The following is a 23862-nucleotide window of genomic DNA, read 5'->3' on the forward strand; positions in this document are numbered from 1 at the left end:
TTGACGAACGATACATTACGAGAAAGTTCATGCCTAAGAATTATTAAGATTGAAAAATAACTAAGATTTAATATCATGAAAAATCATTGAGAAAAGGCTTGGAAGGAAAAAATAAGAGGCTTCACTGAGTATAATTTACCTCTAGTTTCTTCTCTCTCCTTTTTTTTCCTTTCCTGTAAAATGGGCTATGCTGTTCCATTGTACAACATGAACACTAGCATAGAGTTTCAATACAACAATGGAGAAACAAAATATACAATCAATTAAATTAAGATGAAAGCTCCCAAAAAACAAAAGACGACTACCAAACGTCTAAAGCAGGGAGCAAAATAGCAAGTTGTTTCCAGCAGGAGTCCAGAAATATGAATAGAAAATTTGAAGGGAAAAAAAGAATGAACGAATTGAAGATTTTAGACCTTCAAACTTGACTGAAAACAACAAAAAGTGAAGCTCATCTTTTTTCTGTAGTAGCTACTTACAAAATGTACTCCAGTTGCCGAGTCATCTCGCTTGTTGATATCGATGCCTCGAGTACCTAATACTTCTGGTTCAACTGAAAGAACATGTGATACTTTACTTTACACCGGAGTGGAATCAACAACCTGCTGCTTTGAGAAAGTTGTCATAAGGACTAGAAGCTGGTAATCTGAACATGTGTGTATGACACTGATATTCAGCCCCGCACGACATCGCAATTGGTCCAGGGAGCGGTTGATGTGGGTTAGCTGTGAAGTGTTCAATAGATAGATTGCCAACCTGCAATTTCAGGAATATGTTAGAAGTTTGTAAATTGTTTATGTTTCTTTTACATGGTGAAGAATTGCACCCACATGTGGAATAGCTATAATTTATATCCCTGCAGACAAATTTCACAAACAATCCAATATTAACTATGAGATCCCACATCGGTTGGGGACGGGAGCGAAACATTTTATAAGAGTATGGAAACCTCTCCCTAGCAGATACGTTTTAAAAACCTTGAGAGGAAACCCAAAAGGAAAAGCTCAGAGAACAATATCTGCTAGCGGTGGGCTTGAGCAGTTACAAATGGTATCAAAGCCGTGAGACACCGGGCGATGTGCCAGCGAGGAGGTTGAGCCCCGAAGGGGGTGGACACGAGGTGGTGTGCCAGCAAGGACATTGGGCCCCAAAGGAGATGGATTGGGGGGTCCCACATCGATTGGAGAAAGGAATGGGTGCCAGTGAGAACGCTGGGGCCCCATAGGGGGGGAGTGAATTGTGAGATCCCGCATTGGTTGGGAAAGAGAGCGAAGCATCTTTATGAGGGTGTGGAAACCTCTCCCTAGTAGACGCGTTTTAAAAATCTTAAGGGGAAGCCCGAAAGAGAAAGCTCAAAAGGGAAAACCCAAAAAAGACAGTATCTGCTAGTAGTGGGCTTGAACGGTTGAACTGTTACATTAACACATGGTTGGTTTCCATCTAGGGTTTACCTCATTCTCTTGGTTTGGCAGAGATACGTTCATAGCCTTCTCCTGTTTATGTGGGGAAATCATCAAAGTTGACAACTTCTGATGTTTTCCAACCAGAAGTAGCTCACAATGATGGGCCATTTCCTTGAAAGACACATCAGCTGTGGTCGAGGCGGAGATTCTTCCGACTTGATGTGCCGTTTCAAGTACCTGATTTAGAAGAAATATGAGACAGTAAGCTACTGTTGAAAATTCCCAATTTTGGTAACTTTATCAAATAATGAGAGCTTGAAGTTGCTAACATACTGATTCTAAAAACTGATTCACATTCAAAAGGGGAATCACAATATGCAACTCTTGATTATCTTTAGTTTTGTCTTCGAATGAATCATAAATGTCTTCTTCATCAATGTTAAAAATTGGAGAAAACTGCAGAGAAGAACACAAGTTAAGCAAAACTTATGCTAGATATGTTTACTTTCTCTTTAATGAATTCATTAGAGTTCTGAGTAGAACCTGAAAAACTTTATTAGAAGCATCCTCTAACAGATTATTTCCAAGAGGACACATGTCGTCAGGTACAAACTCGCCGAGAAGTTGCTCATTTATGCTCGAGATTTGTGACTGCACCATAGAGGTAAAAATTTGTCACTGTTCAGCAATAACAAATGAATCTATCCAGAAATGAGTGTTCTAGTGCTTTACGTCTGAAAGTGTATCCAAGCTGTTTACAATCTCAATAACAATGGATTCTCTAGTTTGATCTTCGGTTATCTCTACTTCAGATAGAAATTTTGAGGCCAAATCATCATCTTCCTTAGATCCATATGAACTAGTGATTATCTCAGACTGTAAGGCAACAGCCTGTAACTTGCAGTCTTCCACCAGTTGTAGAAAGGGATCGGCCTAAACAGGTTCAGAAACAATTCATAAGTGAAATTTCTAAAGCAGCTTCAGATATAAACATAGACTTAATCTGGAAGGTAATGGTAGGTTTAAGAGGTCAGTTCTTTTAGCAATAAGCAAATGAGCAACATACCATTCTGTCCACATATATAGCCTTCACTCGCTCAACGAGATGAAGCATATCAAAAGCTTTGGACGAAAAGAGGATCATCGATGTGGCTAGCATAAATAGGGATCTACGACGCGATGGTGGCAGCGATCCTGCAATTAAAGCATAACTTGTAGCTTCGAGTTTCAAATTAAAGGAAAATCAAGCCTAGCCACTCTTCACTATGATTTAGAAGTCAATTCTCACATAATTCTCTTCCTTTCAATGTTTTATTCTGGATAATATCACCTTCTACCGTGTTTTTATTTCTTCCTCACATATATGACAGATGCATGAAATGACATCTTGATTTCATGAAGAGATTAGATTGAAGACCAAATTTAAGCTAAAATTGTGAAACTTCACCTCCTGAATTGAGCGAAATGTCCCGCAATGAAAATGCTAACTGAAAACTTCGTGCTAGGACCTCATGACTTGAATTCTGCATAGAAAGAACCATATAATACATTGAGATTAGAGAATAGAGGAAATGAATATTTTGAGAGGTTAATGAAATCCAAGTTATATATATACAAAAAAGTTGTTCAAGCCCTTCGTACTATATTTTTCTGGTTCTGGGAGAGTTTAACATAACATCCAAAATCTTAAAGTTTTCGACTAAACTGTATGATGGCCGATCTCAAGCAGCAGTCTAGGAAGTCATCACTGGACTATGTAGAATATCTTATCACAATTGTCAACCTCCACGATCCAGAAAGAGAGAGGGTGGGAGAGACATTTCTAAAAGCACCTAGACACGTGTTTCAAGAAAGCCCCATAACTTTTTTTCTTATTTCCATGAGTACTCAAGTGCCAACTTGCTCATACCTCAACTAATCTCACGGGACCTTACTACATTTGGTTACTTGGGAACTCATAAGGTATTAAATCATAGGTAGGTCATATGTGGCTTGAACTTATTCCCTCAAAGTCCTTTACTACTATATACATTAGCCCCCCCTTTTTCTCACTTTATTATACCCATAGATTAGCAATAAATAAGGCCCTAATTGTTTGTACTTATTATCATAACTTTTCACACATCGCAATAAAAAGTGCTTCCTTCTCAGGAAATAAAAATAAAAAGCATTGAGCTTTCTGTAAACTGGATACTGAGGCATATAGGACAAATTAAAAGAACCAACCCCAGGTAAAGCAAATTGAATTTGCAAGATAGAATGAATTTTGTACTCCGTTGCAAAATAAATTACATGCTTTATGCGGATACATTTAGTCCCTTCAAAGTTTAGCATACTACCAAGAAAATGAGATTTTCAACTGAAAAAATAACGACAGTTCATCCTAGTAAAAGGAAAAATCAACCCATCTGAAAAGTATCGTAATCAACCTAATAATTCAATTACCTTAGCTCGAGAAAACAGCAAGATCAAGCTGTATGTATGGGCAATTGCTTCATAGCTTACTGGAAAATTAGCGGGAGATATGGATTGTACAAAAATTGATGAGAGAAAAAGCGTAATTTGGCGACTACTGAGTCGGAGAGAAGAAGTTTCCTGAAGTTTGATTAGGATAAAAATAAGAAAAGGAAAAAGTAAGTAAAGTTGGTAATCTAACGCAAATTGAGCTCTCTTCTACTTCCATGTTATGCAATACTCAAGTATGCTACATTCCTAATATACTTCGGGAAATTAATATATACAATATTAAACAACAGTATTCTAGCAGAACACCCATGCATATGTCAAATCATCGATAATAGTTGACAAGTGAACTATAACAATGGCCTACTTTAATACCTATGATATCACATCTATTTGCAGGGAAAAAGGGAACAAAATGCATATCATATACTAAGCAGTATTTCACAATAAAATACTTAAAAGAAATGAAATAATATTCACATAACTTACTGGTTCTTTTCTCAAGCTGTTGATAGCAGTTGCATCAGTTCCCAGAGGTCCAGAACTTCTTAAGCTATAGGCCCGACTGTAGGACGACTTCAACCTACTTAGCGTACCATTGTTTACAATTTCCTGTTCACCATCAGCAAGAGCGATACCTTTCATATCTGGATGACCATTTTCCAGTGAGGAGACCTTTTCATGCCTCAGCTTCCGGAAAAGGGCAGCTGAAGAAGAAAAAACAGACACGGTTCTTGAGAGTGTCCTAGGAAGGTCAGATGCCGTCATTGACTTACGATCTGAAGAGCATAGACGAGGACAAACAGAAGAAGGCACAAGGACAACTGAAACAATACGATGTGCTGTAACTCGTGTTTCATGATCTGGATGGACCATAGCCAGTAATAACTGATAAAATAAAGCCTCAGGGAATGCCTAAGCCATAAAACACTGAATTTATTAAAATCATAAGGTTAAACTTTGCTGGAGAGAACGAATTAGACTCAAAAGCAGAAAATTGTTTCTTGCCTTATTTTGGTATGATAAATTAGGCAAGGAGGCAACAATTTGAGCAGCACGATAAGCAACAGAAATTGTAGTTCTGGCTATGTCAGCAATGGTAGAAAGGCTCTCCAACATCACAGCCATGGCATCAAGAACTGGGCCCGGTACTCCAACCTATTTTCCAGTGCTTAGTTAAGCTTTTAAGTTCTAAAAATATGCACAACAATAATGAAAGTTAAAACAGTTAAAATTTTCATAGGCATTATCATCACCTTATATATTAGCTGTACCAGACACTGATCTACTGTCTCACTTAAGCTTTTCTTCCAATTTTTCACATCATCCCCTGTATTTGCATCATCAAGTGAGCAGTGTATGCTCTTCCTCAAATGTCTCATGCAGTCACTCACTGCACTAATTATTGCGACTGAAGGTTCAACCTTTGCCTCTTGGGCAAGGGTTGTAGTCACAGAAACAATGTCCATCTGCATGTTAGGTAGCTTCAGGACACTTTTATGGTCAAGATGTTTAATCAACATGGAAAGCAAAACATGGGTACTTAGACCTGTCAAAAAAAAACGATCGATCAACCAGAAATTTACAAGGAAACATGAGGTACAGGCGTTGAAATAATAAAGACAGAAAGAGTACAAACAGGGGTAGGACTGAAAGAACGCACCAGATTGTTCCATTATGGACTGCAAATCTTTTAGAACTGGAGCTGCAATACCGTTTTCAGTAGACCATAAATTTCCATTATCAAAGTAACGAAACAAAGATTCTAAAATACGCCTCATGGTTGTAGCTTCTTTGGCAAGTTTGGCCATGTTGTGTAGGCAAACCCTAGACCAAAAGCAAGGGTTTTGGACATCCTCCCTATCAAAAAAGGATTGTTAATGTATAATGCAACATTTATCTCAACAAGATTATAACCTGGGGACTTAATCAGAGTCATATGATTACCCTGTCAATATCATTTCACCTCTTTCAGTCACGATTTCCCTCCAAGATGGTGTGCTCATCAGGACAACTGATGATGAAGCGATATGACCCTCATCCTGTTGCACTTCTTGGACCCACCGATTATTTAAGTTGTCAGAATTTTGTCCAGAAACCCCATAGTTTTCCAGGACCACTGAAACAATCTGTAAAGACAGGACAAACCAAGCTAGGCTTCAATTTTCATATAATGATAATACTAGTCATTAGAAATAATGTTTGTTTTTCCATAAAAGGAACAAGTTTTGGGGAGGCCATGGGAGATATGAACCTAGTATTGATTGCTTGAATCAATAACTAAAAAATAGGAACATGGATAATAGAATAAAGAAGCTATAACAACACTATAATATACTTAGGATAACAAAATCCAGATCAGTCCAGAATTTCTGATTCAACTTACATTATCAAATTCGGCAGAAATATGAGAGTATTCACCCATAAACCATACCTAGAAGAAAACATAGACCAAATGAGTTTTCACAAGCTATTTGAAAGAAACATTGTACAGAAGAAGGAATATACTTTGAGAATGAAAGTTTTATGCACGAATCAACTTGTACTCTCTTTGCAAGTTCATGAGTACTAGGTACCTTATTATTGTTATTATTTTGTCATCATCGTAAGAAACCATAATAGAATCACTAAGAAGAATGAAAGAAAGTATAAGTGTTTAGCATGCCAAGAGAAACAACAGAGAAAAGAAGTACAGTTGAAAAGGGACAGGGATATTATCTTCTCTTATTTTCTATGTACTATTAATTCCCTTTGACTAGCTTCACATAAATGTAAATAGTAGAAATAGAAAGGAATACCATTGAGGAAAGTCCTTGCAAGCCAGCTGAACGCAGGATTTCAGCCCCTTCATCAACTCCAACATCTTGAGCTAATTGACACAGTTTTGGAATAAAGGCTTCTAAGTTAAACATGTAAGTCCCATCACTCTGGACCATCAGAAGTTCAATATTAAATCAATAAAATATATATTGAAAACCTCCGTACTACTGTACTGAATATAAGGATTAAAGCTATATTATTAACTTACCTGACTATTCACAAAACTAAATAGAGTCTGGCATCCTATTACTTGCATTTCCCTCTGCCGTGTTTGGTCCATTAGAGTTTGCATAATGCTTATTAAGCTACTTGCAAAAAGAGGCCTACAAGTAGTTCAGAATCCTCATGAGCCAATAAGTAATGTTTTAGAACAGACACTATGTTTCACGTCGTCTTATGGATGGGTGGCGGAAAAGTTTTAATAAAAGACATAGAATGCTACCTAGATTCTAATGGACAGCAGAAATCCTTCAAATACAAAATCAAATAGATCCATTTTTAGTAGATTTCAGAACAAATTTATTAAAGATGCTAAATTTTCAACCTCATTTCCTTACTGCCTAGGTGCTCATAATCCCAATATCTAAATAAAAATATTTACTTGGGCACGTTCCAAGCATTAGAAAACATTGTTAAATCCATTGAGCTGTAAGAGAATAAAAAATATATTTATTGACATAAAAGTCATTGAAGATTTTTCGGAAGGTCAAACTAAAGCGTTCTCCCTTAGATATGACAAGAGTAGATATTAGATGCAGATAGACAGAAAACAAATCAAGAAAACAAAAGATGGTTTTACTCACATTTGCTCCTTACATGAAGCCACAAGTTTTTTGTAGATGGACATGACAATTTTAACGGCTAGAAAATTCTCATTCCTCAATTCTTTGTAACACCTTTGCTCAAGGGAAGTTGTGATCTGTTCATGAGATTTGGAAATTAAAAATTAGTACAAAAACTATAATCAAGCATTGAGCATGCTAATTAGTCATTGATAATTATTGGGGTAAAAAACTTTATCGGAAGAGAAGAAAGTATGAAACTTGATTTACATAACTCTTCCAAAGATGGGAACGACAATACAAATGATAAAATGCAATTTGAACTCCGCAAAGATACACGAATACATGCACCACAATAACCAGAAACTTCCTGAGATGATCGGTTTATCTAGAGCAGAAACTACATCCTATGAATTTAAAATTAGCATAATCCTTTGTTAATTTGGTAATATGGTCAAAGAAGAAAATATATATCTTTTATAAGAGACAATTTCATTCCTGATTGATTGACATTTACAAAAGGGATGTAATATTCATGGTGCTTACAAAATACCTTCCCAATTTGCAAGGAGGGAGGTATAACTGTAGGAAGTAAAAATATTAGACAGTTTACACCAAGATATAGCTTGGTAGATAACATTGTTGAAAAGTTTTGTATAAATCTGTGTCTTTTTTGCGAATATTCTTTGCTTTCTTTCTTTCCAAAGATTCCAAAAGAAAGTCATGATGAGGTTTTTCCATAGTAGGGCTTTTGCATTCTTGAAAGTGTAGAAAGTTAAGGTCATGTCCAATAGATCCTTTACCTCCCTAGGAAATGTGAGATGCTTTCCGAATATATTGAGAATTGTTGTCCAGGAATTCTGAGCTTATGTGCGTTGCATAAATAAGTGGTTTTGTGATTTGTTTTCCTTCTTGTATAATGGACACCAATTTGGAGAAAGAGTGATGTAAGACATTCTTTTTTTTTTTTTTTTTTGAAGATTTTCACTTGTGTAATGGCTTTATGCGCTGTTTTCCAAAGGAAGAACTTCACCTTTTTAGGGTGATGTCCTTTCCATAATGTCTTTGCTAGCGTGAGATTTACTGCTTCTACTTTTTCCCCCATGTCCATCATCAAGGATTTTGTACAGAAGACCCCGCAGCATTGGGGAGCCAAGTCAGTGAATCTGTTTCGTTTGACAATACCACAAGAGCAAGGTCAAGACTTAATTTGGCCCATTTCGTTGCTTCATTATCCTTTAAATTCCTACCAAGCTTCAGGTCCCAGAATCTGTTGACAATATTCCACGTTTCTTTGATCGTGGCTTTTTTACGATAAGAGAGCCTGTAAAAAAAGTGGATATCGCAAGGCTAACATGGTGTTTTCAATCCACGGGTCGGTCCAAAATGATGTGCTTCCTCCATCACCCACTCTATGACAAGTTCGGTTGTACAAGATGGAGGGGGTTGATTTTTGTTTGATGTAGGAGTATATTTCGCCTTTATAAGATTTCTCCACAAGGCCTTTTCTTCGTGATGATATCTCCATATCCATTTGGCGGTGAGAGATTTGTTCTTCTTTATCAAGAAAAGACCGAGGTCTCCTTTTTCTGTTGGGAGGTTTATAATATTCCATCAAACAAGGTGTAAGTCATCTTTTCACAAGTAGTTTTTGAATAATCTTTCTATATCCGCAGCCACTTATTGTGGCATTTCAAATAGAGACGTGTAGTAAGTGGGGAGGTTGGATAATGTGGCTTGTATTAGGGCAAGTCTTCTGCCTTTTGAAGTATAACATGATGACCATGTTGACAGCTTTCTTTCTATTTATTCAATAATAGTCTTTCATAAGGAAAAAGATTTGTGGTTTCTTTTTAGAGGTAGTCCTAGGTACATATTCGACCATTCTCCCTTTTTACTACCATATATGCTACCAAATTCTTCACTAATCTCTGTTCTAATATTGATGTCCATGATCTCTGTTTTTTGGAGAATGATATTTTGTCCAGACAATCCTTCGAAGGTTTTGTATAAAATAGGCATCTGCCAAGTCAGAAAAGAGGATTGTATCGTCCTCGAAAGAAGAAAATGTGAAACTTGATTAAAGATATCTTCCAATTGAAGACAAGAATACAAAAGATAAGGCGCAACTTGACCTTCAAAAAGGATACATGAACGTATACAGAGCAAAAGCTACTCCCACATGATCAGTTTACCTGATGTAGAAACTACATCCAGTGGACTTAGTTTACAAAAAAAATCATTCTTATTAGATTAATAATATGATGGATAATGTCTTGTTCATGTTCAGCATCTCATTTGGTAGCACAGACCTCAAAAGCCACCAAAACTTTTCTCCAAGTTGAAACTCACGGTTTCTATTCTGGATGGTAGTACTCAAACTCATGAAAGAGATGATAACAAATTTTCAAATTGGGTTGAGAGAACAGAGTTACCAAAATTAAAGGCATTTTCTTCCTGTTCCTTATCTTCTTTATTTTGTGGTCATTCTTTGCCGAATATTTCTATTAATCAAAGGGCTTTTTCTACAATGTCCTTGTATTGATAGAGATGTTGGTACCCTCGTAGGTTTTTTGAGTTTATTTCTTGTATTAGGAAATATTATCTTACTCTGAAGGCTTGAACTTTTTAAATCTTCACTATTTTAATGAAACTTTCAATTTTTATTAAAGAAAATATAAACTAAAAGGCTGAAACTCACGCTTTCCCACTAATCCTTGATAGAATAATAACATTTGATTGAAAGAACTTTTCAGCATCATAGTTTCTTCTTCACCACTGCAGTCTTTCCTTTACTTTCCCAAGGCATATATTCCTACGGAAATCTAATATAATTTTCAAGAGAAACCGAAGGAAAGAAAATATTTACTGCTTGTTCTCAAAAAGGTTAACTGACATGCAAAGGTATACGGTAAATAAAATAAGAATCTCTGAATGAATTATGTTTCCAGAAAGTAACTTTCCAGCTTATCTCTTACTTCAAAATACTATAAAAATGAACATGTAACATCCTTGTAGAGTTGAGCTGGAAAACTATCCAACCTGGGTTCCCAATAGAGTTCCTCCAGGGATCAGAAATACCAATCAAACATCATTGACGCGACTGTCAAGGCTCTGAGCCCCATGAAACTTTCTAAATCAATAAAAATCATGACAGCTGAATGAAAGCCAAAATAAAATCAAACATAAAGAAGCTTCTGGAAGAATGGTCATCAGAGACAATTGGGCAAATCCTAACTAAAGCACAGTAGGCATTTACTAATACTCATCGAGCGATTCTTATTTTAAAGCAAATGAAAATAATTAGGAAGTATGTAAGGCAAATAAACAAAAAGATGAGGACAAAAAAAATTTATGTCGGAATTAGGATGTTGGAGAGCAGTTATACAAATATACTTTGGGAACAATGCCATCCAGCTCAATGTCATCGACCTTGCAGACGATGTATAATTATGTGAACCAGCCACAACAAAAGTGAACAAACTCTTATGAAAAATAAAACTGTGAGATCGCATAGCAGACAACGGTGTTAAGAGTTTAAAAAATTTTACCTTCGGAATTCGAAGAGGATTTTTAGCAGCATATTCACATAATTTTCCTATCTTCCGCTCATTCGGTCCTTCTTCCTAACATAATATAGGGATTATCCTCAATCAATTATGAATAAATACAAAAAGAGTGATGGACAATTCAATGAGAAGTACGTTGTTGAGAAATGAGGGTTCGTGATAGGAAGACCCAACAAATGAAAATAAATAATAATATTGATAATTTTTAATAAAAAATAAAACAGCATATTCGACCCGACCACTGAATTGAGTTGGGTCTTTTTAGTTTTCACCTTACAAAAGTGCATAGTCAAAGCAATTGGCTCCCAAAAGGAGGAGTAAGGAGAGATTAATTAGTGAAAACTCCACTCCTATCAACCTTTCACTAGTGAATATCAGGAATGCCAATAAGACCTTTAGAGTTCAACATAAACACGAAGGAATTTCTCTCTTTCGATTCCATGTCATATAACAGCGAGATTGCCGATCCCAAACCATAACAGTAACTCTTTTTGGATAGGTAGAGAGAAAGGACTGAATGATCCTTTGAACAGCCTCCCCCACTCCAATCATCCAACCAAAAGAAAGAGCTATTCCCATCCCTAATCTTCATGAAAGAACCTTACAAGTATCGCGTTGTAGCTTGACAATGCTAAACCAAATCCTAGAGAGTAAACAAATTTCTTTTCAAGGAAAGTCGGTCAAAACACACCATAAATTTTTATCATTAATCACTTCCAGAAACCCCCCACAAGAAGATAGAACGTTGCACCAATATCAATTATCTTGTTTTCTTAGACCAAATTTTACTTCAAAATTTCAATATAAAATTCACCATGATTTGTCGTCACCAAAAACCCCCCAAACCCCATTAGTGGAACACGAAAAAACATCAGTCATAAACAAAGCAAAATAATGCTGGGTCAATAGTAAAAGTGCTATAAACATAATAAAATACTAACCAGATTACGAGGGAATATCTCTGCAATAATCTTCTTGTACCTCTTCACAGGCTGCCTAGACCTTGCCCTCAATGCAGGACAGAAGAAACAAAGACTACCACATGCAGGCAATACTTGCCGAGAAATCAGACCCGAAATAGCGCTCATATTCAAAATCTTACAATCACACACACACAAAAATCCGGCAAACCCTCACAAGATAGCCCTTTCTTTCCCTTCTGAACAAATAAAAAATCGAATTCCAATGTCGAGAAGGGAAAGAAAAGCTAGAACTCAAATATGCACTACTTCAAAGCCAAATTAACCAGCCTACAAATTGAAAGATTCCAGTCACTATGTCGCAAGTCAAACGCGGCAACGACAAAACACCAAAACCCCACCAGTTCAGATCGATAAAACCACGTCGCCAAATGAATAGCTAACAATATTATTACGATCAGAATTCCAATAAAAAGTACCTACGATCATTGTCTGAAAGAAGCGCGCAGAGGCTAGGCCGAAATTCGTCTAAAACTAATAAGAAATTAAAACGTATCCGGAATTTCAGCGCCTAATTTCACCGCGAAAATCCCAGTCTCCCTCGATTCCCTCTCCAAAAATGATGAAACTATCCGTTTCCAGGCTGCCAATTATGAGTGAAAACCCAAAAAGAATCCCAAACTTCTTTAACGGCATGGTTGTCTGTGGGTCCATAATACATGGATGGCTGATGCTGAACCCATCGCCATCGTTGGATCGTGTGAGAGCTTTGTTGGCAGTTTAAACCCATTTAAAACTATTGTTTTCGCTGAATAGACATACGGACGTGCCCTGCCGTCTTCTAAACCCAAATGTGAGACCAAGCCACATTAACGTTTTTTTTTTAATATATATATATATTTTTTTAAATACTTTTAAAATTTTAAAATATTAAAAAATGTCCCGACTTGGTGTAATAGTTAGTACCGTATTTTAAATATGCTCGTGAACTATAAAAAATAACATTAATATTTTTATTTTTAAAAAAATAAAAGTTTTTGTCGTAGACGAAAACTATTTATTCATATCTCCCTCGTCTGCTTCGACTTTAACAGTTTTTTGTTTTATTTGCCTTTTACATATCTTCTTAGTTCCTCGATCTTTAAGATTTCTCTTATTTTTCTTTCTATTTTTCCGACCCGATAACTTTAAATAAAAATGAGAAGTTATCTCAACATTTTCCAATTAGCACACAAATAATCAATTTATTTTTAAGTCGATCCTTTCAAATAAATTATATATATATATATATATATAAACTCTAATTCTCAGTCGAACTATCCAAGCTTTTGTTGAACTAAGAATTTTGAAGTGAAGTAATTAACACCTCCTAGTGCAAATTTCGGATATAAAGCTAGAATTACATTACCTCTCCGATCGAAGTCTAGAGACAAGATTTGAAAACTTATTATAAATTAAGTCACTCTACAATCAAACTTGATCAAGGTTTGATTGAATGCTTCGGATGCAGTTCTATAACAATAATGGGATGAAAATAGAAATGACAAATGATGCTCGAATTTACAAGGGAAATGTCTCAATTTGAGATCTTAATTACCTTCGTGTAACATATTGTGGATATTTATAGGTCTCAATTTGAGATCTTAATTACCTTCGTGTAACATATTGTGGATATTTATAGTCTCCTGATAAATGAAGACGTTTGTGGCCGAGATTTATTCCCGATCCTTTTAATGACGAAGTCAAATTGACCCTTTGACCCTTACATAATTGAAATTAAAAATAATACATTCAAACCATGGTTGGTTTGCTGGCCAAGAAGACCGACTCTAATCTTCTTGACATTTTTTTAATCTTGTCAATATATATATACCGACATTGAGAGTTTCTTATTTTTATTTAAAATTTTGATATTTAAGAAACCAAAAATAAAATAATAAATTAAAAAAAAAAAAAAAAAAATATATATATATATATATATATATATATATATATATATATATATATATTTGAATAAAGAAAGGAGAAGATTAAATAAAATATTTTTATCTATATTAATAATTTTCCTTTAAAAAAAATTGTTAAGAATATTTATTTATTATTATTATTTTTTAAAGTTTTGATAAAATTCAGATTCTGTATTAAAATATTCCGTCAAATGGCAATCAACGTTGATCGACCGCCGCCGCATTGGAATCCGATAATATCGTCAAGAAGACCAATGTCGTTCAGACATTCTAAGGTCGTCTAGGTCCAATCAAAATCCCGCCCACCGACGGTCAACGTTCCTTCACTTTGATCAATCGAGTAAAGATCAGGGTCACTGAAAAGAACCCCAGAAGGTCTCCATTTCAACGATGGCTTCTGGGGCTCGATTGCTTGTGCTGGATTTTGCCCTATCTTTTATGTGGTTATGGTCGGGGGTTTTGGTTAAGATCTTTGTTTTTGGGGTATTGGGGTTCGGAAATGATCCGATTGGCGAGGTTGTCAAGGCTTCCTTTTCGATTCTTAACATGTTCTTGTTCGCGTTCTTGGTGAAAATTTCAAAAGGGGCGGCTTACAATCCTCTTAATGTCTTGTCGGCTGCTTTTTCTGGGGGTTTCAGTGGCTTTCTCTTCACTGCTGGTGCCAGAATTCCTGCTCAGGTTCTCTTCCCCACTTAGTCTGGGTTCTGTTGTTGTTTGCATCGCCATGATTTTGTGTTCAAGCTAAGCTTGAATTTGATGTTATATTAACACCTGAATACTCTTCTGTTTGACTTAGAAATTTATTCTATAGGGAAGCTTATGCTGCTGCTTATTTCTTGCTTTCATTGTTGGTTGACTTCCATGTCTGCCTTGGTGCTGGGATGTTTGTGTATGGATCTTCAATCCTTTGGCTTGTTGTTCTTTCTTCTGTTGTCTTGGTTCTTACCCCTTTGCACCCTCTTAGGTTAGAATTGTTAAAGAGGTCAACCTTTTAGTTGGATAGGTATTACATGAGAGAACTGACACTATGGACCTTGTTGGTTGTGGTCACTCTATGGTCATTGTTGTGGTTTGGACTGGTGCCTGGCTTTGATACCATTTGTTACAGTCCAAGCCAACCGCTAGCACATATAGTCATCTTTTGACTTTTTCTTCTTGACTTCCCCTCAAGGTTTGTAAAACGCGTTTGTTAGGGAGAGGTTTCAAACACCCTTATAAGGAATGTTTTGTTTCCCTCTCCAACCAATGTGGGATCTCACAATCCACCCCCTTGGAGGCCCAATGTCCACGCTGGCACACCGTCCAGTGCCTAGCTCTACTGCCATTTGTAACCGTCACTAGCAAATGCTGTCTTCTTTGGGCTTTCTCTTTCGTGCTTCCCCTTAAGGTTTTTAAAAACGCGTATGTTAGGGAGAGGTTTCCACACCCTTATAAGCAATGCTTCGTTACCTCTCAAATCAATGTGGGATCTTACAATCCATCCCCTAGGAGCCAGTGTCATCGCTGGCACTCCGCCTTGTGCCTAGCTCTGATATCATTTGTAACAGTCCAAACCCACCACTAGTAGATATTGTCTTCTTTGGGTTTTCCCTTTCGGACTTCCCCTCAAGGTTTTTAAAACGCGTTTGTTAGGGAGAGGTTTTCACACCCTTATAAGAATGCTTCATTCTCCTCTTCAACCGATGAGGGATCTCACAGTCAATAAAGAGAGCGCTTGGCATTGAGGGGGTAGGGTCAGGGAAGGGGCGTGATTGGAGTGTCACTGGATCGATGGGGGAACCCGTAGGAAGGGCGGGATGACCCGCCGAATTCACATAAAAAATCGCCAACATAAACACAAACGAAATGGTCGAATTCAATTGAATAATTAGGAGGCAAATTTGGAAAGAGCATACATTTTATATGGGGATTGTTTGTCAAAGTTCATCGCAACAAAATTCTAACTATAAGGTAGATTTTCATATTAGGGAGGTTTGAATGTTGCCCTTCTTCTGGGGATTATTGAAGCCTTTAGGCCAAAAGCCAGCACAACGAGATGAGATTTGGATAGTTTAGGAGTTTTTACCTTACCTGAACTATTCTCAATAGAATGTTCTCTAATGCTATGTCGTCCATTCCGAGCTTCTTAGGCTCATAACGAGTCATCGATACTGCTAAACTTTTTCTCGTATGAATGTCGGTAAAGTTTATTTAAAGAAACCGAGCTTTCATTTAGAAAAATGAAAGAATATACAAGTGCATATAGACATGCCCACAAGAATATCCCATATGAAACTCACACAGGATACAGGGTGAATTTTCACCGAGCTAATCACTTGAGTCTATAAGCTACCTCTCTTATCCACTTCTCTATAAGGTCGATTTTCTTCTTTCTTCAGACCGAGTCAAGTGTTTAGGTTGTTTGAGGCTGTGAGACAACATGACAAAGGAAGTACATGGCCTAAACATGCATCTCCATGCTCACTCCAAAAACATAACAAGTTATGGCCTAATTCTCTCTTCAGGTACTTGGAGCTGTTACTGCTGTTAGGCTGATTATCCACACGTTTCCCGAAGCAGGACGAGGACCCCGTTTGAACGTTGGCATCCATCACGGTGCGTTGACGGAAGGGTTGTTAACGTTCGGCATCGTCTTCATCTCACTCGGACTTTCAAAAAAAATCCCTGGAAATTTCTTCATGAAGACTTGGATCTCAAGTGTCTCCAAGTTAACACTTCATGTTCTTGGTTCTGACTTAACTGGTGGCTGTATGAACCCCGCATCCGTAAGTGTTGATGATATCGTTCTCTTATTCACATCAATTTTCGACGTCGAAAGGACGCTCAACGGATTAATCGTTTTCAACTTTTCCATAGGTAATGGGATGGGCATACGCTCGTGGGGAACATATAACGAAAGAACACATTCTTGTATACTGGATCGCTCCGATTCAAGGAACTATAGCAGCAGTATCAACGTTTAAGGTACTATTTCGAAAACCGAAAGACGAGGAAGTAAATACAAAGAAGAAATCAGAATGATTAAGCTTGGTGAAGTGAGTTGCTCTGCTGATGGATTGCTTACCATTGTTCAAAATGTATATAATTGTTTAGTGATCTGTGCATGCTTTTCACTTCCTTCTCTTGCAAGAAATGTGTTTCTTGCTATTCAAGATTGCACGTTTTTTGTCCATTCTAGCTACGCGTAGCTCGGTGGATAAGACACCGATTACTTGAATAAAAGTAGAAAGATTGTTGGATGTTCTCCACGCCTACGTCTTAAAGAGATATATGTCCATATCCTTATATTTTCAAAAGTTTCAATAATACTTTTATACTTTCAAAAAAGTTAAAAAAAAAATACTTTTACTCGATGTGAACTTCTTAACCTTAAAAATAAAATAATAATAATAAAAATAAAAATACTTTTATAAATTTTTAAAAGTAGCACTAACATCGTTTACTTTTATAAATTTTTTTAAAATTTTATAGTTAATACATAGACGAAAATTGTTTATCGACACCTCATTACTTACCATCGTTTTAATGTTACTTTTATGAGTATTTTTTAAACGTGGTACTAATTATAAAAGTATTTTTGAATTAAAAAAAAAAAAATATATATATATATATATATATACACATGTTTTTAATGATGGAGATGACAACTTGGTGACAACTTTTTATTAAAAAAAAAAAAAAAAAGACAACTTGATGGAGTTTTTAAATTTGTTTTGTCTTGTTTATGTTATCTTTATTTGTTTATTAATATTTCTTTTTATTTATTTTATATTCATATTAAAAAAATGAACACATCAAAATCAAAGTATACCTGGAAATTATTGGATGATTATATGAATTTATTTGACTTCAATCCCTCCAACCCACTTACTTAAAAATATAATATTTTTATAACGGTTATGTATGCAGTAATCGTATTCTTCGAACCGTACTATATGACCTTTTTAAAAGTTCTATTATATCGTGACATTTTTGTAGCAGCGGATTAGTGATTGTGCAGTACTTATTATAATCCAACGAACAAACAAGCTATGTCAAAATCAAATTTTGCAGAATTGTCGATGGATGGTCGAGCGTTCTGGACGAACATGACCAAGACATGTACCACACTTGATTTTACCAAACTTTTTAAACCGAATATCATCTTAGTGTAAAATATTATTCGATTGAAAATAAACGTTTTGAAATACGAAAACTTAACTTACATATTTAGAAGCTAAAGTGATATAGATCAACAGTAATTGATCTATACTGTTCAAATTCTCAAACGTCATTTATTTAAAAAAAAAATTCCCGTATAATCAAATATACTTAATTTTCATCATTTTCATATACAGAAAAATGGAAGGAATATAATAAAAATATTAATAAAATATCATTAAGGTCGACTTTATATATTAATAAAAAATATAAAAAATTTAAAATTCTAAAATGTTTATTTGTTGATTAATTTTTTTATATATATACTTGTTTATTTTTAGATTTTTTAAAAATTAATATAACATAGATACATATATCAATTGGTCCAATCACAATTTGACACGTGTTAAATATTTTTGAATTTTTTAAAATTTGGATAAGGTGAAAAAAAAAAGGGTAATATTCAAGGTAACTTGGCAGTGAAGCTACCAGTACGAAGTCGTGAGTCCTGTGGAACGGGAGAAGGTTGGAATGATAATAAAGAAAGAAGCGTGAGGCTATGTGACAGCACGTTTCATGATTCGAATGATGGAGGTAGCAAAGTTCAAAAGCTTTGCCGATTCTCATTATTATTTTTATGCGCTTTCGATTCCCAAACGACAAAGAATGTTGGGTACGTCGTGCGCAAATGCCGCGAGAAATTGAAACTTCCGCCCGTTACATCAATGCTACTAACCCCATTTGATCGATTTCACAGACAGAGAGCGAGGGAGAGCGAGGCTGTGAGGAACCTCTCTTGGGTTACTCCGCGTTCTTCCGAAATCTGGAAATCGATTCATTTCACGAGCGGAGCGGCTCAGCTGGTTTTTGATCGAAAAACCTCCGAACCCATTTCCTCTCCTTCTCTCTCTCTCTCTCTCTCTCTCTCTCTCTCTCTCTCTCTCTCTCTCTCTCTATTTCGTTCTTAGATTCAACCCTTTGTTCTTCTCTTCTCTCACGTGTCCGCACGTCGTTTCGTTGAAAAAAAATCGACCCCAAAAGGGGGAGTTCTTGATTTCTTGAATCATGCTTTGATTTGGGTTTTGGCTTGGGGGTGGGGCGTCTGTTTTTCCATGGCTCTTTTGGTGAACGAATAAGACCGGGCTGTGTTTTTTCCTCCTTGGTTTTGGGTATAGGATTGTCCGAGTTGGGTGGATCGTTCACCGGACTCGGTATGGCCCCGCTGAAGAAACCCAGAAGAGTTTACCAAGTTTGGAGGGGAAGTAATGTGAGCTCTTATCCCTTTTTTTGTTTTTGTTGATGGGTTTGTTTTCAATTCATTATTTGATTGATTCAACGTTTGCAATTTGAGATAGTGTTTGATGTATTAGTACCATTGTTTCATTCTTTGCGATTGACTGATGTTGTTCTGGTTCATCTTGATGACTGTTTACGAGCTGAGAATGTTGATGGAAAATCTAAGTTGTATGTGAGAGTGTTGATATTCATGTAAACAGCAATAACTAGTAGAATTCTTCTGTATTTCATGATCAGATACCTTGTTTGTTTGATTTTTTTGGTCAAATAGTGTAGATCATTTTCCTAGAACTAATAGCTGAGCGCTAGGATATAAAACATTATATGATAATACAATTCCTAGCTCCACAATGGTACGGTATTGTCCACTTTGAGCATTAGCTCTCGTGGTTTTGCTTTTGGTTTCCCCAAAAGGCCTCGTACTAATGGAGATAGTGTTTCTTACTTGTAAACCCAAGATCTTCCTCTTAATTAGCCAATGTGGGACTACTCCTCTCGATAATCCTCAACACTTATCGCTTAAATACTTGAGGAGTTTGAAGTTTCTAAAACTTTTGTGACTTTGAAGTCTTGATGGGTATAGTATCAATTTTAGTGATGATATTATCATAAACATATACAATTGGGGGAATGATACCTATATTTCCATACATACATACCTAAATTGATATTTCGTTTTTTGTTTGTCTTTCAGAGATTCTTCTGTGGTGGGAGATTGATATTTGGGCCTGACGTATCATCTCTGTTTCTCTCCATATGCCTTATTGCTTGTCCTGCAGTTGCTTTCTGCATAAAGATATTCTTGAAGGTTTATAATGTGGAACCACCTGGGAATGCTCATTGGTATCCTGTATTATTTGGTGGTCTCAGTCTCACTTTTCTGGTGAGTTTTGGTTGGATTGGATTGGATTGGACTTATGTTTTTGTGAGATTCTACATCGGTTGGAGAGGGGAACGAAACATTCCTTATAAGGGTGTGGAAACCTCTCCCTAGCAGACGCGTTTTAAAATCATGAGGTTGACGGCGATACGTAACGGGCCAAAGCAGATAATATCTACTAGCGGTGGACTTGGGCTATGAAAACCTTCATGGTTCCATCTAAGAAAATACATGGTGGGCCCCCAATGTGGATTGTGAGATCTCCCATTGATTGGAGAAGGGAATGAAGCATTTCTTATAAGTGTGTGAAAACCTCTCCCTAGCAGACACGTTTTAAAACCGTAAGTTGACGGCGATACATAACGGGCCAAAGCGGATAATATCAACTGGCGGTGGGCTTGGACTGTTACAGTTTTATGTCCGTATTCTTAGTAAGGTTGTCTATATAATTAGTGAGAAAGAGCTTGAATGAAGGAAAGAAAGAAAGAAAGAATTATAGAAAACTATAGTCTATAGAGATTGACAGTGTAGAATAATTCCTTCCATGATTTTCTTTTGTCATCTTCCGACTTTTTTCGTTCTTTAGAGTTGTCGTTATTCTTCTATGATTGTTGACAACTAACCAAAACCCGAAACCGAGCAGTGTATGTCGATAGCTCGACTTATTTAATTATGAAGATTTCATTGTTGTATAAGCAAAGGATCTCGCAGCATTCTCACCTGTGAAGTAAACTATGTGCAGGATTTGATGTTTCTCTTCTTGACTTCTAGTAGAGATCCTGGAATACTGCCTCGAAATTCAAGGCCTCTTGAATCAGATGAATCAGAAGACATGGCTACACCATCCATGGAATGGATCAATGGAAGAACCCCACATCTGAAAATCCCTCGAACTAAAGACGTGACGGTAAATGGTCATGTAGTCAAAGTCAAGTACTGTGACACTTGTCTGTTTTATCGGCCGCCTCGTGCATCTCATTGTTCCATATGCAACAATTGTGTTCAGAGATTTGATCATCACTGTCCATGGGTTGGGCAGTGCATTGGAATAGTAAGTTATTCGTATGGTTAAAACATAGTGAACAAGGCTTGGCTCAAACTTTATTTGCTTATTTTTGTTGGGTTCTAACTATTGGCTACATTGTTGTTACCGTTGCAGCGTAATTATCGGTTCTTCTTCATGTTCATAACAACCTCAACTATCTTGTGTGTATACGTGTTGTCGTTTTCATTGTCTGTTCTTATTCATCATCAAGAATCCTTTTTCAAGGCTGTATCAAAAGATATCCTTTCAGATATTCTAGTAGTGTACTGCTTCATCGCCTTTTGGTTCGTCGGTGGCCTTTCGATATTCCATTCTTATCTTGTATGTACAAACCAGGTAATCTTCTTGTACTCAGCCGTTTGGATTAACAACTTATGCATAATATGATCTAACTTTCTAGAATCATATCTGCATATGGATCAAAATTTATATTTTGCAAGTTTTTTCAATAATGAATAAATAAGAAATAAAAGATTAGGAAGATGAACAAAAGAAAGTGGGGAAGAACAGCCCGAGCTATCGAGATTTTCTTTTCACGAAAGCTTTCGATATGGTTCTCGGGATGCCACAGTAGAGTTTAAAGATAATACAACATGAAATATGGTAAATAAGAAGAGAGAACAATTTAGTTTATTGTTGAGGAACTGTAAACTCCTCTTAGGCTGGTGCTTATTTTTTCCCTTCTGTTTATACAAATGCTAGCTTACCTTGAATATTCTACTTGCTCGCATGTTCTGATAAAGTCACCTCAGCTTCTTTACATCTCTTTTAATACAGACTACCTACGAGAATTTTCGGTATCGGTATGACAAGAAGGAGAATCCATATAACAGGGGAATGATGATAAACCTTAGGGACGTACTTTTCTCCAGGGTACCACCTTCATCAAATAAGTTCCGTTCTGTCATCGAGGATGATCATATGATGGTGGCTGTTACTCCTAATCTTGAAGAAGGAATTCATAGCTCGAAGGAGAAGATTGATATTGAAAGGGGAACTAAGTTTATGGAGGATGAGGCCTTCCCGATCCCCGAGATATTGAGGAGGTTGGAATTTGATGATGATCTGGAAGATGATTTGAAGACTGTAGAAGGAGAAAGACCTCATGTTGATCCATTATTTACTCTCAACCAAGAAGTAGAGGAGTTTGCAAAAAGTGCCCGTGATCGAACACCCGATCCTCAGCTAGTATTATCTATGGAAGATAGTGATGCAGTAGCCGTAGAAAGTTTCATCCTTGCTGGAGTAAACCTAGATGAGACCAAGGATGCAGATGACTCAGCTCAAGTTCAAGCTTCTAAGTTTTAGGCGTCAAGGTGAGCATCTCCCTCTGTCGATATTTTATATCTTAACTAGTTGAGGTATGTTCAAATTGATCATTTCCTTCGGTTTATAGAAATACAATATCTAGTGAATATATATATGACAATTAAAGTTTCGGGAGCTCCACTACTTGCACTATGCTTGTAGCCTATGGCTTATCCCGCTTATCTTTAGCGAGGTTGAGGGTCAACTCCACGAGATGGTGAGCGTTTTATTTTAAATTAGTAAGATTTCAATTAAGAGTTTGAGCCTACGACTTAGGAGGATGTCTCAAAACATCACCAAAGATGTGGAGTATATAATATTTTCTTCGTGTTTACACAATTTTATGAACATTGATTAAGATTATGATCGCCCTTTAACTTGTTTCGAGATGCCATCGTGATGTATAGCCTTAACGACCTAGCTCACACACTCTTGACTTGACTTTCTCTCTTCAACCCCACTTCCTATTACAAGTAAATGACTTTTTACCCGACGTTGCTCGTGTCTGTTTCATTATATATGTTTGTATGCTAACATTATTCTATTATGCCGACCATCCGTCTCTCTTTGTCGAGAGGGAACGGAGTTTTCATATAGTGTCTTGTTCAGTTATCTTTTGACAAAGTTGAGATCGTTTTGTATCACTCAACTTCAATCATGTATATTTTGCGCAATATCATTGTCTGGATGTTTTCTCGGTGCGTTTCATGTCATCTACGAGTCTCTCTGGCCCTCATCGAAATTATGCTCACAAATTTGGGTGGTGCAACAGGTTACATTTTCAGAGGAGGCAGGGAAGAAGCAGTATGCATCTGTAAATGCTTGCTGCTTTGGTTAGAAGCTGTGAGAAATGGCTTAAGAAAGATAGTGATGTACTTTAGGTGTAGAAGCTTAATGAATGTTGACGAAGAACATCAAAGGCTCTATGGTGGATGAAGAATTTTCTGGTTCTCTATGTTAGAAGTGTTGGTTGCTTTGCGTTTTCATGTATCTAAAGTGCTAAAGAATAAAGCTCAAATTCCGCCTGCCAAAATCAGGTTTTCTTGAGACATTGATCCATTTTTTCTGGTTTTTTCTGCAACTTTTTTGTTTCTTTGTCTGCTAAATCTGTTTGGTTTTATAAGAAACCTTTGATTTAAGGAAAGAAAATTGATTGTCTAGTTGGTTGACTTGTATGTTTGGTTTTCTTTACTTCTCTTTGTTCCCTAATCTCTCCTTAACTTCTCTAAAATTGGCCTTACCTTTGTCGTGAAACCTTTAACTTCAATT

General features: G+C 36.4%; 3 protein-coding genes across 4 annotated transcripts; 2 read left to right on the forward strand and 1 right to left on the reverse strand.

Moving 5' to 3' along the window:
• Positions 1 to 125: 125 nt before the first annotated feature.
• Positions 126 to 12746, reverse strand: LOC111790161 (protein SEMI-ROLLED LEAF 2). Of its 2 annotated transcripts, XM_023670999.2 has the most exons (19): positions 11979 to 12742; positions 11020 to 11094; positions 7490 to 7605; positions 6895 to 7009; positions 6665 to 6793; positions 6253 to 6300; positions 5814 to 5995; positions 5530 to 5726; positions 5123 to 5415; positions 4875 to 5024; positions 4356 to 4781; positions 3849 to 3998; positions 2851 to 2926; positions 2470 to 2597; positions 2136 to 2336; positions 1947 to 2054; positions 1737 to 1859; positions 1452 to 1640; positions 126 to 756 (listed from the first exon to the last, which is right to left on the reverse strand). In XM_023670999.2, the coding sequence occupies exons 1-19, from the start codon at positions 12123 to 12125 to the stop codon at positions 595 to 597; spliced, it is 3015 nt and encodes a 1004-aa protein (XP_023526767.2). In that variant the 5' UTR covers positions 12126 to 12742; the 3' UTR covers positions 126 to 594. The 2 variants fall into 2 exon arrangements, with proteins under 2 accessions (XP_023526767.2, XP_086978330.1); XM_087122204.1 differs by lacking the exon at positions 1737 to 1859 and having other exon boundaries at positions 11979 to 12746.
• A 1363-nt stretch (positions 12747 to 14109) lies between these two features.
• On the forward strand, positions 14110 to 17172 carry SIP2;1 (small and basic intrinsic protein 2;1). The gene is made up of 3 exons (XM_087121963.1): positions 14110 to 14602; positions 16429 to 16689; positions 16781 to 17172. The coding sequence occupies exons 1-3, from the start codon at positions 14315 to 14317 to the stop codon at positions 16943 to 16945; spliced, it is 714 nt and encodes a 237-aa protein (XP_086978089.1). The 5' UTR covers positions 14110 to 14314; the 3' UTR covers positions 16946 to 17172.
• A 1861-nt stretch (positions 17173 to 19033) lies between these two features.
• LOC111789672 (putative protein S-acyltransferase 4) lies at positions 19034 to 23768 on the forward strand. The gene is made up of 6 exons (XM_023670312.2): positions 19034 to 19331; positions 20055 to 20243; positions 20983 to 21291; positions 21400 to 21621; positions 22063 to 22601; positions 23366 to 23768. Exons 1-5 carry the CDS (start codon positions 19278 to 19280, stop codon positions 22591 to 22593), a joined length of 1305 nt encoding a protein of 434 aa, XP_023526080.2. The 5' UTR covers positions 19034 to 19277; the 3' UTR covers positions 22594 to 22601; positions 23366 to 23768.
• The last annotated feature ends 94 nt before the right edge of the window (positions 23769 to 23862 follow it).

The sequence above is a fragment of the Cucurbita pepo genome, chromosome 3 (assembly GCF_057944985.1).
Source record: "Cucurbita pepo subsp. pepo isolate OVF chromosome 3, ASM5794498v1, whole genome shotgun sequence".
In the NCBI taxonomy this organism is placed as follows: domain Eukaryota; kingdom Viridiplantae; phylum Streptophyta; class Magnoliopsida; order Cucurbitales; family Cucurbitaceae; genus Cucurbita; species Cucurbita pepo.